This window comes from Bombina bombina, chromosome 7 (genome assembly GCF_027579735.1).
Source record: "Bombina bombina isolate aBomBom1 chromosome 7, aBomBom1.pri, whole genome shotgun sequence".
Lineage (NCBI taxonomy): Eukaryota > Metazoa > Chordata > Amphibia > Anura > Bombinatoridae > Bombina > Bombina bombina.
In genome coordinates this window covers 355,132,089-355,149,321 of record NC_069505.1, presented here as the reverse complement: position 1 = coordinate 355,149,321, position 17,233 = coordinate 355,132,089, and the positions used below count along the sequence as shown (strand labels likewise).

At 38.8% G+C, this 17,233-nt stretch overlaps 1 protein-coding gene across 1 annotated transcript in view; it reads right to left on the bottom strand.

Annotated features, from left to right (window-relative positions):
- NUP210 (nucleoporin 210) overlaps window positions 1-17,233 on the bottom strand; it is a 1,597,588-nt gene that overhangs the window by 436,627 nt on the left and 1,143,728 nt on the right. Inside the window, 4 exon segments of the mRNA XM_053721041.1 lie at window positions 953-1,118; window positions 1,120-1,174; window positions 14,688-14,814; window positions 14,817-14,865. Coding sequence (XP_053577016.1) covers window positions 953-1,118; window positions 1,120-1,174; window positions 14,688-14,814; window positions 14,817-14,865 — 397 coding nt within the window.

Sequence of the window (17,233 nt, the reverse complement as noted above, 5' to 3'; positions counted from 1 at the left end):
TTGACAGACTTGCATTTTAGCCAATCAGTGCTGACTCCTGGGTAACTCCATGGGAGTGAGCACAATGTTATCTATATGGTACATGTGAGCTAGCCCTGTCTAGCTTTAAAAAATTGTCAAAATGCCCTAAGATAAGAGGCGGCCTTCAAGGGCTTAGAAATTAGCAAATGAGCCTACCTCGCTTTAAACAAAGACCAAGAGAACAAAGCAAATCTGATGATAAAATTAAATTGAAAAGTTGTTTAAAATTGCATGCCCTATCCTGATCATGAAAGTTTGATTCTGACTAGACTGTCCCTTTAAAACAAACTATATTAAAAGTAAATTAAACATATGCAAATATATACATGTGCACAAATTGCCCATGTTCTAAGGCTTAAGGGACACAATCGATTCTGTCTGGAGGACAGAGTTTTGTTTTTGTTTTAAAGGGACAGTCTAGGCCAAAAAAATCTTTCATGATTCAGATAGAGCATGTAATTTTAAACAATTTTCCAATTTAATTTTATCACCAATTTTGCTTTGTTCTCTTGGTATTCTTAGTTGAAAGCTTAACCTAGGAGGTTCATATGCTAATTTCTTAGACCTTGAAGGTCACCTCTTTTCAGAATGCATTTAACAGTTTTTCACCACTAGAGGGTGTTAGTTCATGTATTTCATATAGATAACACTGTGCTTGTGCACGTGAAGTTATCCGGGAGCAGATACTGATTGGACTAAACTGCAAGTCTGTCAAAAGAATTGAAATAAGGGGGCAGTTTGCAGAGGCTTAGATACAACGTAATCACAGAGGTTAAAAGTATATTAATATAACTGTGTTGGTTATGCAAACTGGGGAATGGGTAATAAAGAGATTATCTATCTTTAAAAAACAATGAAAATTCTGGTGTAGACTGTCCCTTTAATGGTACGTAGCCCTTTCTTAAATTTAGGATTTGTTAAGGTTTCTTACCTTCTTGGTTAGTCAGCAGGCATGAGAAACAAATGACATCTCCAACTACAGTTTCTTCTTTCAAATCAGGGTAAATGCTGTGCTGTACAGGCAGTGGCACATAATCAGAGATTGCACTATTTTCAGTATCCCAGACGCTGAATATAGTAAATCCAACATTAGCAGTGGTGTACTACAAAAGTGTTATTTTTATCTCCTTTTCCAATCTGTACAAAATCATCCCTGCAATAAAAGACATGTATTGTTAATCTATTGACTAAATCTCGGGAGGCATATTATGTTACACATTTTGCTAATGAATATGATATATATATTTAATAGAAAATCACTTGTAAAAAAAAAAAAAATCACAAAAAACATTTTTATTTGGAATTACTTGTTTGTTTCATAAAATGTTCCTTTATTGTAAGTCACATTATTTGCAGTTCCAATTTTCATTAAATAAATTAATAAGCATGAAAGAGTATTCCTTTAAAAGTGGACACTGCTTAGAAGCTACAACCCTAATATAACGGTATCTGGGAAACAAAAGAGAGGTGTCTCATGTGTGTATCAATAAACCATAGTGAATAGTAATGTATGTGAAGCCAAATAAGGGTACTCACATTTCCAAATAGCAATAGACAAAAAGACAACGGACCAATCGGTTGCTCGGCACTTCCTCCAGGCAGGACATACACCAGCAAGCCTGAGGACAATGCTAATTGATCATGTGCCCCCCTTGCGGAAAGGGGGTGATAGAAACACAAAACGTCTCCAAGTGGAAACATCTTGGATCTACCAACTGGGACACTGTGACCCCCTAAAGGATTGAATGTGCAGTTAGAGTACAATGTATTCTTATGAAGAGGCTTCTATGATTGTGTCGATCTAGGTTGTCTCTGGACTATTGAATTGATTTGCTCTAATGTGACATTCATACTACATGGGACTCCTATCCTCTAAATTGGAGATGTGTTAGGAAGTGGTGTATTGTTGCTAGCTTCAGTGATTTCTACCATACTCCAGTATGCTTTGAAGTATACTAATAGTGTATTAATTTTTCTAGTGTTTTTTAATTTATTTATCCTTTATTTTTCATCTAAGTTTATTTTTATTTCGTTAGTTCTATTATCTTTCTATTTTTTCTTGTTTACTTTGTTGATCTTCATCAATATTATTGTTTTTCCTATTAGGTTAATCATTAGACTTAATGATAGAAATTTGGCTTCAGCTAAATAATCGTTGTGGATTAGTCCAAATATAGTATTAGCCATTATCAAGGGCTCCCTGCAGTGTTTTTCTAACACTTTTAATAATTAAAGGACTGTAATACAAGGATTACGATGTGATCCTATTTTTAGATTTCTGTAGTTAAATGGGACTTTCCGGTGTTGATTCTGGATACAGCAACACAACATGCGCGATGACTCTGATGATCTGCCTTGGTGACGTTTTATTCGTCATTGCCTGGGCGGGGCTATGGTAATTAGCCATGCGTTGATTGTAGACTGTCTCTACTTCAATACTTATAACGTGAGTGTATGTGTAAGCGGTGTCCCGGGAACACCGGAAGTCGCATTAGCACCGGGGGATATAAATAGGTGAGTGGTGTGTGGGTTAGTTAGGAGCTGTTTGGGACACAAGGAACTTTGTTTTAACCATTGAAAAAGATACCAGTAGGTATCGAAACGTTTGGGATGATTTCTTACAACTAAACTGCCTATGAGGATTGATTAAAGGCTTTTAACTTTTGCCAAAGACCGGAGAGTAAAGCGTTTTTCTTCCCCTTAGGGGACTGATTGTTATTGCTACATATTTCCATGCAGCACCCCGGCAGATGTGGCTGTAACAGTGAGTGCAATTAACTTGGCTTCTATATATATATATATAATATATATATATATATATATATATATATATATATATATACACATACAGTATATATACACACACACTGTATATATCTATATATATATATATATATATACACATATCAACAGAGGTGACTATATCCCTGTGCATTAATATCACTTAGATGTCAAATAATTCAAAATTGTATTACCATACATTAATTGCATTCCTTATAAATTGAACACTAGGGTATTTGCTCTAATGTAAAATTAAAAACTAACGGCTAGATCACAAGTTTTTGTCGGTAAGGCTTGCGGGGCTAACGCTCCTTTTTTTCTTACCGCTCACTTAAGCCAACGCTGGTATTATGAGTTTTCTTTAAGCCGGCGATAGCCTCAGAAAAGTGAGCGTTGAGCAAATTTAGCTCCACATCTAACCTCGATACCAGCGTTGCTTACGGTAGCGGTAAGCTGGCAAAACGTGCTCGTGCACGATTTCCCCATAGTAAACAATGGGGCTGAGCTGGGTGAAAAAAAAACTAACACCTGCAAAAAAGCAGCGTTCCTAACGCAGCCCTATTGTTTCCTATGGGAAAATAAAAAATATGTCTACACCTAACACCCTAACATGAACCCTGAGTCTAAACACCCCTAATCTTACACGTATTAACCCCTAATCTGGCGTCTCCGACATTGTCGCCACCTGCATTATACTATTAACCCCTAATCTGCCGCTCCGGACACCGCCGCCACCTACATTATACTTATAAACCCCTAATCTGCTTCCCCTAACATCGCAGACACATACTTTATAGTTATTAACCCCTAATCTGCCCCCCCAACGTCGCCGCAACTATATTAAATTTATTAACCCCTAATCTTCCGCCGCCAACATCGCCGCCACTATAATAATTTTATTAACCCCTAAACCCAAGTCTAACCCTAACCCCCCCTAACTTAAATATAATTTAAATGTAAATTACATTAAATATAATTTATATAATATACTTTTTTGGATTGTGCATTAGAGTTAAATGCTAAGGAATAAAGTTGGTCTTTATCACACAAAACAGAATTTAATTTTTTCCTTATAAACTGCACAATAAGGGCTAGATTACGAGTGGAGCGCTAAATATCACTTGCGTGCAAGCTATATTAGCGCTCCACTGAGTAATACCAGTCCATGCTAATGTGCGCTGGTATTACGAGTAAAGCGAAATGCGAATATTACTAGGAAGCATCGCGTTCACGAGAGTGCGCTTCCATAGGCTCCAATGGCAGCCCTCGTTCTGATGCCGTCATACATGGCCTTAGAACATTGTGCAGTGAACGGGTAAGTAGCGCAGCAATGGCAGCATATTTGTAAATATATATGTACTGTATATGACTATATACATATATATTTATGTGTTAATATGTGTATATACACGTATCAAGTAGATCCAATGAAGATACGCTCCAGCACCAGAGTTCGATGAGTAAAACCTCACTTTTATTTAGTAATCCAAATTTAAAATAGGAGATACAAACACCAAGGAGGTAGAAGGTTGTGTGAAGAGTACAGCTTATGCGTTTCGGGGAAGTGCCATAGTCATAGCCATGTACTTTATCACACCTGTAACAGGTTATAAAGGGGGATCTTTCACTTAATTGGATAAAACATTATTAAACGAAACAACCTACACCTTCTATCCTTTAAACCCTTCGGTAATATAAACATCAAAATTGCCAGAATAACAGCAGGAATATATGTTATAAACAAAATATTGGATGCATATATTAGCAAGTATCAGTGCTCATAACACAATACATCGTATATAAAGACAATATAAAACATTCAATAGTAGCACATTTTCAAATATTTAAACATACAGTATATTGTGTTCCTAATTCATGGAAAAAACATAATTTATGCTTACCTGATACATTTATTTCTCTTGTGATGTATCGAGTCCACGGATTCATCCATACTTGTGGGATATTCTCCATCCCTACAGGAAGTGGCAGAGAGAGCACCCACAGCAGAGCTGTCTATATAGCTCCCCCCCTTAGCTCCACCCCCCAGTCATTCGACTGAAGGCTAGGAAGAAAAAGGAGAAACCATAGGGTGCAGTGGTGACTGAAAGTTTAAAAATAAAAATATATATGCCTGTCTTAAATAAACAGGGCAGGGCCGTGGACTCGATATATCACAAGATAAATAAATTTATCAGGTAAGCATAAATTATGTTTTCTCTTGTAAGATGTATCGAGTCCACGGATTCATCCTTACTTGTGGGATACCAATACCAAAGCTTTAGGACACGGATGAAGGGAGGGACAAGACAGGGACCTTAAACGGAAGGCACCACTGCTTGTAGAACCTTTCTCCCAAAAATAGCCTCCAAAGAAGCAAAAGTATCAAATTTGTAGAATTTGGAAAAAGTATGAAGCGAAGACCAAGTCGCCGCCTTACAAATCTGTTCAACAGAAGCCTCATTTTTAAAAGCCCATGTGGAAGCCATAGCTCTAGTAGAATGAGCAGTAATTCTTTCAGGAGGCTGCTGTCCAGCAGTCCTCATAGGCCCAAACGGATGATGCTTTTCAGCCAAAAGGAAAGAGAGGTAGCCGTAGCCTTTTGGCCTCTCCGCTTGCCAGAATAAACAACAAACAATGAAGATGTTTGACAGAAATCTTTGGTTGCTTGTAATTAGAACTTTAAAGCACAAACCACATCAAGATTGTGCAACAGACGGTCCTTCTTTGCTGAAGGATTAGGACACAGAGAAGGAAAAACAATCTCTTGATTGATATTCTTATTAGAAACAACCTTAGGAAGAAAACCAGGTTTGGTACGCAAAACCACCTTATCTGCATGGAAAATAAGATAAGGGGAATCACACTGTAAAGCAGATAGCTCAGAAACTCTTCGAGCCGAAGAGATAGCAACTAAGAACAAAACTTTCCAAGATAGAAGCTTAATATCTATGGAACGGAACCCCTTGAAGAACTCTAAGGACTAAGTTTAGGCTCCAAGGCGGAGCAACAGGCTTAAATACAGGCTTAATTCTGACCAAAGCCTGACTAAAAGTTTGAACGTCTGGGACATCTGTCAGACGTTTGTGCAGTAGAATAGACAAAGCAGATATTTGTCCTTTTAGAGAACTAGCTGATAATCCCTTCTCCAAACCTTCTTGGAGAAAAGACAATATTCTAGGAATGCTAATCTTACTCCACGAGTAACCTTTGGATTCACACCAATAAAGATATTTGCGCCAAATCTTATGATAGATCTTCCTGGTGACAGGCTTTTCTAGCCTGAATCAGGGTATCAATGACCGACTCAGAGAACCCACGCTTTGATAAAATTAGGCGTTCAATCTCCAAGCAGTCAGACGCAGAGAAACTAAATTTGGATGCGAGAACGGACCTTGGATTAGAAGGTCCCGCCTCATTTGCAGGGTCCACGGTGGAACCGAGGACATGCCCACTAGGTCTGCATACCAAGTCCTGCGTGGCAACGCAGGTGCTATCAGAATCACCAAAGCTCTCTCCTGCTTGATTATGGCAACCAGACGTGGGAGGAGAGAAAGCGGTTGGAAATACGTAGGCCAGATTGAAGGACCAAGGTAGGGCTAGAGCATCTATCAGTACCGCCTTGGGATCCCGGGACCTGGACCCGTAACGAGGAAGTTTGGCATTCTTTCGCGACGCCATCAGATCCAATTCTGGTGTGCCCCATAGCTGAATCAGCTGAGCAAATACCTCCGGATGGAGTTCCACTCCCCCGGATGGAAAAGTCTGACGACTTAGAAAATCCGCCTCCCAGTTCTCTACTCCTGGAATGTGGATTGCTGAGAGATGGCAAGAGTGATCCTCAGCCCCATCAGATTACTTTGGTTAACTCCATCATCGCTAGAGAACTCCTTGTTCCTCCTTGATGATTGATATAAGCTACAGTCGTGATGTTGTCCGACTGAAACCTGATGAATTTGGCTGCAGCAAGCTGAGGCCACGCCTGAAGCGCCTTGAATATCGCTCTCAGTTCTAGGATGTTTATCGGAAGAAGAGATTCCTCCCGAGACCATAAGCCCTGTGCTTTCAGGGAGTTCCAGACTGCACCCCAGCCTAGCAGGCTGGCATCTGTCATTACAATGAGCCACTCTGGCCTGTGGAAGTACATTCCCTGAGACAGGTGGTCCTGAGACAACCACCAGAGAAGAGAATCTCTGGTTTCCTGGTCCAGATGCAGTTGAGGAGATAAATCTGCATAATCCCCATTCCACTGTTTGAGCATGCATAGTTGCAGTGGTCTGAGGTGTAGGCGGGCAAAAGGAACTATGTCCATTGCGCTACCATGAGTCCGATTACCCTCCATTACACTAAGCCACAGATGGCCAAGGAATGGAATGAAGAGTTCGGAAAGTGGTTAAGAGTTTTGATTTTCTGACCCTCCGTCAGAAATATTTTAATTTCTAACCGAATCTATCAGAGTCCCTAGAAAGGAAACTCTTGTAAGAGGGAAGAGAGAACTCTTTTTTATGTTCACCTTCCACCCGTGAGATCTCAGAAAAGCCAACACAATGTCCGTGTGAGACTTGGCTAGCTGAAAAGTCGACGCCTGGATTAAGATGTCGTCTAGATAAGGCGCCACTGCTATGCCCCAAGGTCGTTAAAAACCGCCAGAAGGGACCCTAGCACCTTTGTGAAAATTCTTGGAGCCATGGCTAACCCGAAGGGAAGAGCCACAAACTGGTAATGCCTGTCTAGAAAGGCAAATCTGAGAAATTGATGATGATTTCTGTGAATAGGGATGTGTAGATATGCATTCTTTAAGTCACACGGTAGTCATATATTGACCTTCCTGGATCAGAGGCAGAATAGTCCGAATGGTTTCCATCTTGAATGATGGAACTTTGAGGAACTTGTTTAGAATTTTGAGATCCAAGATTGGTCTGAAAGTTCCCTCTTTTTTGGGAACCACAAACAGGTTTGAGTAGAACCCTAGCCCCTGTCCTCTTTTGGGACTGAGCGGATCACCCCCATGGTAAGAAGATCTTCTACACAGCGTGTAGACAATCGAGAAATCTCCCCCTTGGAAGGGAGTCTTTGAATTCCAGAAGATATCCCTGGGACACAATTTCTAAAGCCCAGGATCGTGAACATCTCTTGCCCAAGCCGGAGTGAAGAGAGAGAGTCTGCCCCCTACTAGATCTGGTCCCGGATCGGGGGCTACCCCTTCATGCTGTCTTAAAGGCAGCTGCAGGCTTTCTGGCCTGTTTACCCTTGTTCCAAGCCTGGTTAGGTCTCCAGACTGACTTGGATTGGGCAAAATTCCCCTCTTGCTTTGTAGCAGAGGAAGCTGAAACGGAAGCACTCTTGAATTTCCGAATGGAACGAAAATTATTTTGTTTGATCTTCATCTTATTTGATCTATCCTGAGGAAGGGCATGACCTTTCCTCCAGTGATGTCTGAAATAATCTCTTTCAGTTCAGGCCCGAATAGGGTCTTTCCTTTGAAAGGGATGTTCAAAAGTTTAGATTTAGATGACACATCAGCAGACCAGGACTTAAGCCATAACGCCCTGCGTGCTAAAATGTCAAAACTGTTCTCCCAACTGAAGTTTTCCAGTACTCTTCAGGCCTTGTGAGAACAGCAGTGGATCTTAGTTACAAAGTGCTAAGATCATCATCCTCCTTGCAGAAATCTTCATCCCTTTTCTGCCAGAGAGTAAATAGTACACACCAGTACCATTTAAAATAATAAACTTTTGCTTGAGAAATAAAAAACTAACATTTTAGTCACCACATAGCTCTTTGCCCTTCTAGCAGTTAAGCAGACAGAGAGAATGACTGGGGGGTGGAGCTAAGGGGGGAGCTATATAGACAGCTCTGCTGTGGGTGCTCTCTCTGCCACTTCCTGTAGGGAAGGAGAATATCCCACAAGTAAGGATGAATCCGTGGACTTGATACATCTTACAAGAGAAATGTATCTATGTACTCTTTTGCTGATGTATGATTAAACTATAAGGTACATTCCTTGAATGAGGAACACAAGTACCGAAGCAACATTCATTTTAAAATACAATATCCATCCTACAATCCTTGTTATATTTTGTTCTCAGATCATCAGGTGGAGGGGGAAGAGACGTGTATTCCCTTTCTCATCATTATAGTAATGACTGTGAATATTGCAACAATTGCATAAACACGCAGCACCAAACCATGTTGTATCAGAGAACAAAATATGTTAGTGAATTATATAAAAGAGCCAACAGAACCTATTGCAAAAATGTATTAAATCATAATAGGAATTAAGCCCATTGGGTATTCTAGTTTTCAATTTAAAAAAAAAACCAAAACATTTCCCTCTTGTTCAGCATCTTTTGTCGATCGCCCCCTCTTTTTTTGATGTGGACTTGTTCTATTACACACCATCTCAATGCCTTTTTCTATTTTTATTGTTGTGGTGAATCGCAAAATGCTGAACAAGAGGGGTTGTGGATTTGCCCACACCAAAGGTTCACAAATTCTTAGATAATATACAAGGAAGTCCTATCATAAGTGGGATAGGATCATTTACCAAGCCTCTTTCTCAATGGTTAGATTCACTGCTTCACCCCTTAGTGGCCAGACAACCCAAGCTATCTGAGAGACACCAAACATGTACTACAAGTACTGGAGAACTTTAAGTGGTGTGAAGATTTTGCTTGGCTGACTATTGACGTTGTGACTATGTGTACATCCATACCTCATGCATGTGGCTTAGAAGCAATTGCTGAGACTCCGTATAGAGATACTGATTTTACTCCTGCATTTAGGAATTTTCATCATTAGAGTCCAGCCTTTCTTCTTACCCACAATTTCTTTGAATTTGAACGAGTGTTTATTTGCAAAAGAGAGGGCACCGCCATGGGTGCTAAATAATGCTAATGTAAAAACATTTAATGTGTGAATATCACACATTAGATATTTTCACATTAGCATTATATTCTATTATTTGATTAAAAGAGGTCTTTAATGTGATATGTACTACAACAATCTTTAGTTGGCTTTCGGTATCAATGTTATTTAAACACAAATATGAGGGGACTAAAGAGCTCTGATATATTATGCGAGCTCACCGTTTATTAGGATAATGAACTCTCCATTAGGATTAGATCATATAGTCCCTTACAGGGGCCGTTATTTTACACATAGATTTTTGTTACACTTAGTCTGATACATTCTGGTCACTCTGTTTTGTATTGATGAAGATTCCTTGTACAGCAGGAAGAAGCGGGTGGGGAATTGCCGATCCGGCTGTGCAGAAGATAAAGGTAAGTATTTTTCAAAATATGGTGCAATGTCAGTGGCGGCTGGTGACTTTTGAAGATGGGGGAGCACTAGCCCCGCCCCCTAAGATGGCTCCACCCATTTTAATGTGTGTGTGTATATATATATAATATATATATATATATATAATATACACATTATATATATGTACATACATATAATATGAGTGTAAACTATACTAGTGACTCTTATATTAAGGGAGAGGGCTGATGAAGCATAGAGACAGAACAGGGAGGACAGCACAGATCTAAGAACACAAAAAGCCGATATGTCAATATCCCCGCCCACTCACGGGTCAATCAGAGAACATACAACCAAACCAGACTGTGCAAAGTGTATCTTATATACATATTGAGGTAAATTATCTCGCAATGATAACATATTCAAATTTCCAATACAATGAGCTTACTGATATAGGCAGACTAAAACATCTTATGATTAATCGCACAGGAGCGTCGCACTGACAGTACCCAGGAAGTCACAGCCCTGTTGGAAAGAGCAGCCAATCAGAGCGCTGTAATTACGAACCCGTATACAGGGTGTGGAAATTTTTAAAAAAACTACTTGTCCAAGGGACTAAAGCAGGAGCCCAATCTACTTGTCCCCCGTGACAATCTACTTGTCCTGATTTGCTAATAATTTTAACAAAACTGTATTTAAATAAGGTTTTTATTGATAACAATTTAGGAGACAGAACTAACAATACGTTAATGCAATCAACAAATGCAAGTGGGTAGTGAGATTAAACAAAACATCAGGTCCATTATAACTGAATGAGACAGCGTTCTCATTTTTACATTAAAAATATTAAATAATAGCCATAAAAAGTCATACATTAACTAAACATGATATGCATGAATTGCCTGAAACATAATTTATGGCTTTTAAATGTATGGCTATTATTTTCCCCACCAATGAACAGCCAAAATAAATGACTGTATATACCATCTCTCATATACTTAAAAGGGATAGGAAAGTCAAAATTAAACTTGCATGATTCAGACAGAGCATGTCATTTTAAGACACAATTCCACTTCTATTTTCAGATTTGCTTTGCTTTTTTAGTATCCCTTGTTAAAAAAGAATAGATACTTACATAGCGCTACGGAATTTGGCGGAGCTTTACAAATAAACTATGATAATAATAATCCTACACTAGTGGGAGCTAGCTGCTGATTGGTGCCTGCACACGTTTGTCTCTTGTAATTGGCTGACTAGATGTGCTCAGCTAGCTCTCAGTAGTGCATTGCTGCTCCTTCAGCAAAGGATAACAAGAAAATTAAGCAAATTTGATAATAGAAGTAAATTAGAAAGTTGATTGAAACTGTATTTTCTATCTGAATCACAAAAATAGAGGTTTTGCGTCCATTTAAGACTATAAAGGAAATCAATAATTAGAAATTAGTGAATTAATATAATCCACAAACTAGAGAAGGGAAGATCACCAAATTCAAGTAGTATTGTACTGGCAAAAAATTATCTTTAAACCCAAATCGGACTATGGCAGTAGTGCCTACAACAATGTATAACATCGTTACAAATATTGGTTACAGGCATTATAGTGCTAAAGACAGAAAATCATGTATTAGAAAAATTGGCAGCAACCAATGCACTGAACCTCAGATATAGCAATAAGCAGACGCATTAGTTTTGAAAATCATACAACATTAAATTACACGAAAAGACAAAAATCTGAGTATCTAACCCCACATGGGGGTCCTACCCAGGGAAAACATTTCCATTCTACTAACTTATAACTGAAGATAGTGCTTAAGGCACTAATCAAACAGTAATATGGGTATAACACCAGAGCAGAACCCTAGATCTAAAGAGATACTGACCCCCCCCCCAGCCAGTCTGCTCCATTACATAACTATAATGTCAAGTACAAAGTAAACTTCCTACAAAGACTAAAGGATGTGTGGTAAAATGTTGGACAAGAGATATGCAAACCTAAACTTTTTCTTCTGAACTGGGATAAAAAAAAAGTGCAACTTTTTTAAATGTATTATTGCCTCTAAAAATGATATTTCTACTCACCATTAATGTAGGGGTATGTAGTTTGCTTAGTAAGTTACAGTGCTAAACTTTAATTCATTAAATGAACAGTATAATGCAACAAATGTCATGCTCTAGTTGGTTTAGCACATGACATTTTCTGTTTAACCCCCATTGTGCAAGGTGGCAGCTCCTGAATAGGTTTTTACCTGTGCCTGTTGTCAATATCTACAGCCCATAGTTACAATTCTAGCTCTTTCTCTTACATTTCTGGATTCTTTACATGCATCACAATATAACAGGAATTGATACCAACAGCAAAGCACTCTACTTGCCATTAAAAAATTAGACTGTGTGCCAATCTTGGCACGTGTGCAGTAGATTACCAATTTCCTATTATATTGTGATGCATGTAAAGAATCCAGAAATGTAAGAGAAAGAGCTAGAATTTTAAGCCATGCCTGTAGATCTCCGTGTGCAACTAGCCTCCCCGTGTCAGTGAGGTGTATTCTCACAAGATCCCGCAGTCGTGTTTGTCTATGTGTGTGCCGGGTCCGCCCCCTCCCTATCCTCCAGTGCTTCGCTTGTTAGCGGGAGCATGCTGACTTCATGCCAGGACAGCCAGTGCCCTGTGAGACTTCCACCCAGCCAGACCGATGGCGTTTGACACAGAGGAGTTCTTTGATGCACCCCAGGATGTTAACCTGTCCTGAATGTCTATCTTTTTTAAACGCTTTTTCTAACTGTAATGCTGCCCTTTGTGACATGCTTTAATATAGCACTTGTCACTTTCTGGCTGCCTGGAATCGTTGCAGTTAGAAAAAGCGCTTTAAAAGATAGACATTCAGGGACAGGTTAACATCCTGGGGCGCATTAAAGAACTCCTCTGTGTCAAACGCCATTGGTCTGGCTGGGTGGAAGTCTCACAGGGCACTGGCTGTCCCGGCATGAAGTCAGCATGCTACCGCTAACAAGGGAAGCACTGGAGGATAGGGAGGGGGCGGACCCGGCACACACATAGACAAACATGACCGCCGGGGTTGCGAGAGTACTTCTCACTGACAGGGGAGGCTGGTTGCACACAGGGAGTTGATACACTGTCACATTGGATAATATGTCCCCTGCTCACTCGCAGCCGCGCTAAATAACAATAATACAAAACAACAAAATGTAAGCCCTGCTGTGGTCTGCTTGCCCGCAGTAGGGCTAAATGTAAAAAAAAAAACACATGCCCGGTGCACAAAACTACATGTCCAGGGCGTCGAGCGATAGAAATTGCGCATCCCTGCGTATATTCAACTCCGTCTCCATGTATTTAATATAAGACTTAGTTACAAAGTTCAGCAAATAAATTGGAGATATAACACCTAACTGTACGCAATGACTCACCGTAGTGATAATCCTGATCCATCAGGACATGCAGCACTCGCGGCGATCGTAAACTCTCAAATGGGAAAAACCCACCAGTGTCACCCCGGTGGCGGGCCACACCCCCTAGTGACGCTACTGCCTCCACACACACAGCTCTTAGTGTGCTAGTGTCACGTGACAGCTGGCTCTCGCACACAAAGAGCTGTGCGGTTATGAGACCTATGGGCTGGCCTGTAGGTGGCACTGCTGTCAATGCAGCTTTAAAGTGGAAAGAGCTTTTGCCTATACTTCTAGCTATCGCACTGCCACATCATGTGCGATAGATAGAAGTATTAGGCAAATGCCCATTCCACTTTCAGCCTAAATAAGGCAAATTTAATGTTTTTACTTGTAACTGCAGTGGAGCCTGGAGTATTTCAGGAGTATTTTTTTATTTAATCAGCAAAAAAAGTTTAAAAATGTATTTATTTATTTTATTTCTCACTTTTTCTTTTTGCTTATCAGGGGTCAGGGGGCCATCAGGGGTCGGGTCAGGCCCAGGGGGTTCACGTGCTCAAGTGCTCCTATAGAGGAGCCTCCACTGTGCAATGTAAACTTTCATGAATGAAAGTGCCCCTGTTTTTAATAGTATTTTAAAAAAACAGGGCACTAATTCATGAAGATTTACATTCACTTTAAGGATTCTTTACTTTACTTCTTTTCTTAACAGTTTGTGTGCAGATGTGTAAAAGCTAAAAGGTGCCTTTATTCTTGTATACACACACTGTACTGTGCAGTCATGCCATGCCTCCTACAAAACTATACATGACATATTGACATTCATTCACAAACAATCGTAATGATTGTCTGTCAATGTCATGGTTGTAAATGATGCCTGATGAGCCTGTCACATACCTCCCAATATTTAAAAATTTGAAAGAGGGAACACCCCCGCACTGTTGTCAGTCTGCCGTGGCACAACTGAGGATCTCTCATGGCACACTAGTGTGCCACGGCACACTGGTTGAAAAACACTGCCCTAAGAGTTCTTATTAGTTCAATCTACATATGCGCATTGTATGGCTACATGACAAAACAAACTAATTCCACATTAAGTCATCTACTTCTCCTAATCTGCTAGTTTATCTTGCCGTCTATGATTTAGTGTACATTTTTGTTTTATTGCCATTGATTATGTTGAATTTAAAAAAAAAAAAAATAAAAAAAAAAAAATCAGGTACCTGTTAGCTGCAAAGTTGAGAATAGCATTCTGAGAGTGAAATATATCTCCAGTGTTGTCATGGAATTGGACTGACAAATTTAATGTTAGTCCCAAAGGAAAAGCAGAAAGAGAATGGACTATTTCCTATACAAAGGACTGGGCTGGTCCACAATACGCAGGTAAGAAACTGGAGACACCTGTATAAAAATAAAGCATAACCTTAACATGATAAAGCTAAATGAAAAAACAAAAAAATATACACACACAAATAAACACAGGGTTAGAAATTTTAAGTGGTCCACTAGTCCCAGGTGACTTAGAAATTGCAGCGGATAACTTAGAAGTTTGACTTTTTACTATCTTTAACATTGAGTGGACTAGTAAGTAGTAAGTTTTTCCCTATGGGCTATTAAATTTTAACCCCTAACTAGAGAAGTTCAAAACATTACTTGGATGCATTACATACACAAACAAGTACAATAATGGTGCATTAAATTTGTAAGGGTGTAATAGTTGAGTTATATAAAAGAAGAGGGATGCCCCGCCCTTGAGCACAAACAATAGTAGTTCTCTTACATACAAAGTAAGAGTAGCCCTCAAGCTTACAATCTAAAGGAGAGGGAATGGACACAAAAGGTAAGGGAGATGGGAAATAAGTTTGATATATTGCAGGGTTAACTGAGAAGCAGTGATGACATAAGGAACAATAAGTTAAGAAAATGTGTGGTGCATGAGCAAATGAGGTTTGGAAAGTGAAGGCATAACGTGGTAGAGTGTCAGTAAAAATGCTATGAATGTGAAATACTTTATCTTGGATCATTAGTTAAAACAGCAGCTAATTACTGTTAAGAGGTGTTGTAAACTAGATAAAGGGACAGTCAATTTATAGTTAAATTAATACATTTCAACAGATAAAGCACACAATTTTAAACAACTTTCCAATTAACTTCTGTTATCTAAATGAGCACAATATTTTTAAATGCACACTTCTTGAGACACCAGCTCCTACTGAGCATGTGCAAGATTAACAGGACCTATATGCATTTTGTGATTGACTAATAGCTGTCACAAGATGCATTAGGAACCAAAATGTAACTAACTGACATCAGAACAGTATTTACTACTCTTTTGAAATTCAAACTGAGTGCTTTTGAATTACCTTTTTATTATGCATTTATTGATAATGGAAATATATTGTGTTTAGTGGTCCTTTAAGAAAAAAACTGGATGGAAGGTGTTGGGAAAGGATGCAAGTTAAAGGCTTGTATCATTCCTGGTAATAAAGTATTGGGGGAGGAGGAGCTTGAAACAAGGGGATGAGAGTAAATTAGAATATTGCAATGAGAGTTATAAACAATTCCAGAATAACCTAACAGATAAAAGAAATAATCCAACGATATCTTGATTGAAGAGATCAGTCAGATGAATTTACCTCGTTTGCAAATCTGGGAGACTGATATAAGTTTAAAGGCTTGTAAGCAAATTTGGGAGACTGATATAAGTTAAAGGTTTGTAAGCAAATTTAGGAGACTGATGTAAATTAAAGGCTTATAAAATAGTTTGCAAATCTGGGAAGATTATATATATATATATATAAATATATATATATATATATATATATATATATATATATATATATATATAACATAATTTATACTATCCAGATAAAATAATCCATTACTCCTGGGAATACCTTTCTGTCACTAAGAAAAGGAAAAGATTTCCAAATTCCAAGCGCTCTATATAAATGGTTACAATATGGTTTGTAGATGGCGCTATAAGCTATGGGAAAAAGACTCAATACTACACTACGATACACTATAAGAATACACTTGAGACAATCTGTAAATATATAGAATAATAAACAATTTATTCAGATGCTAAAAAATAAAAAGAATAACAACCACATATAATAGCACTTTAAAATCTATACGATTCAATCACAACTCATTCAGAATACACACTCATTCAAAAGCAGGTTTAAACAATTCATGAATTAATATATAGACCCTTTGGTAAAAAGATAAATATAAAAATGATGTATAAAAAATGATATATAACAAATTACTTAAAAACTGTCTTTTTGGGTTAATCGGTCTCCAGATAGAGTTTAGAATCTAAACATATATCGGGTGTTTCTACACACAGATCTCTTCTTGTAAAAAGATTTTACCCTTAATTTACACTCAGTTGGTGTCTAATTTCTCCAAACAATCCTTTCTTTAGAGGTGATTTTTCCACAGTCAATTATTTCCTTAAGGGGTTTTTTTCCCACAGTTAATTAATTCTTGCACTTTTGTTTCTATTTGATACAACTCAGGCAAAGGTGCTTTGAGCAGAAAATATTACGATAGTGAAAGATAGATACTTAGATGTATGTGCACATTTATCACTTAAAACTTCCGTTGGCAAAGATGATATAGTTGTAGTCTTACCGCCTTGGTGTAGCACTTGTCTCCAGGTACAGAGCTCTCACCTGCGGATTAGTCCGGTATTTCGGTTTGCGGCTTGTTCTTTCCCCCGGGAGTTCTCGCGCTGCTAGCAAAGCGCCTGACGTCACCGGGT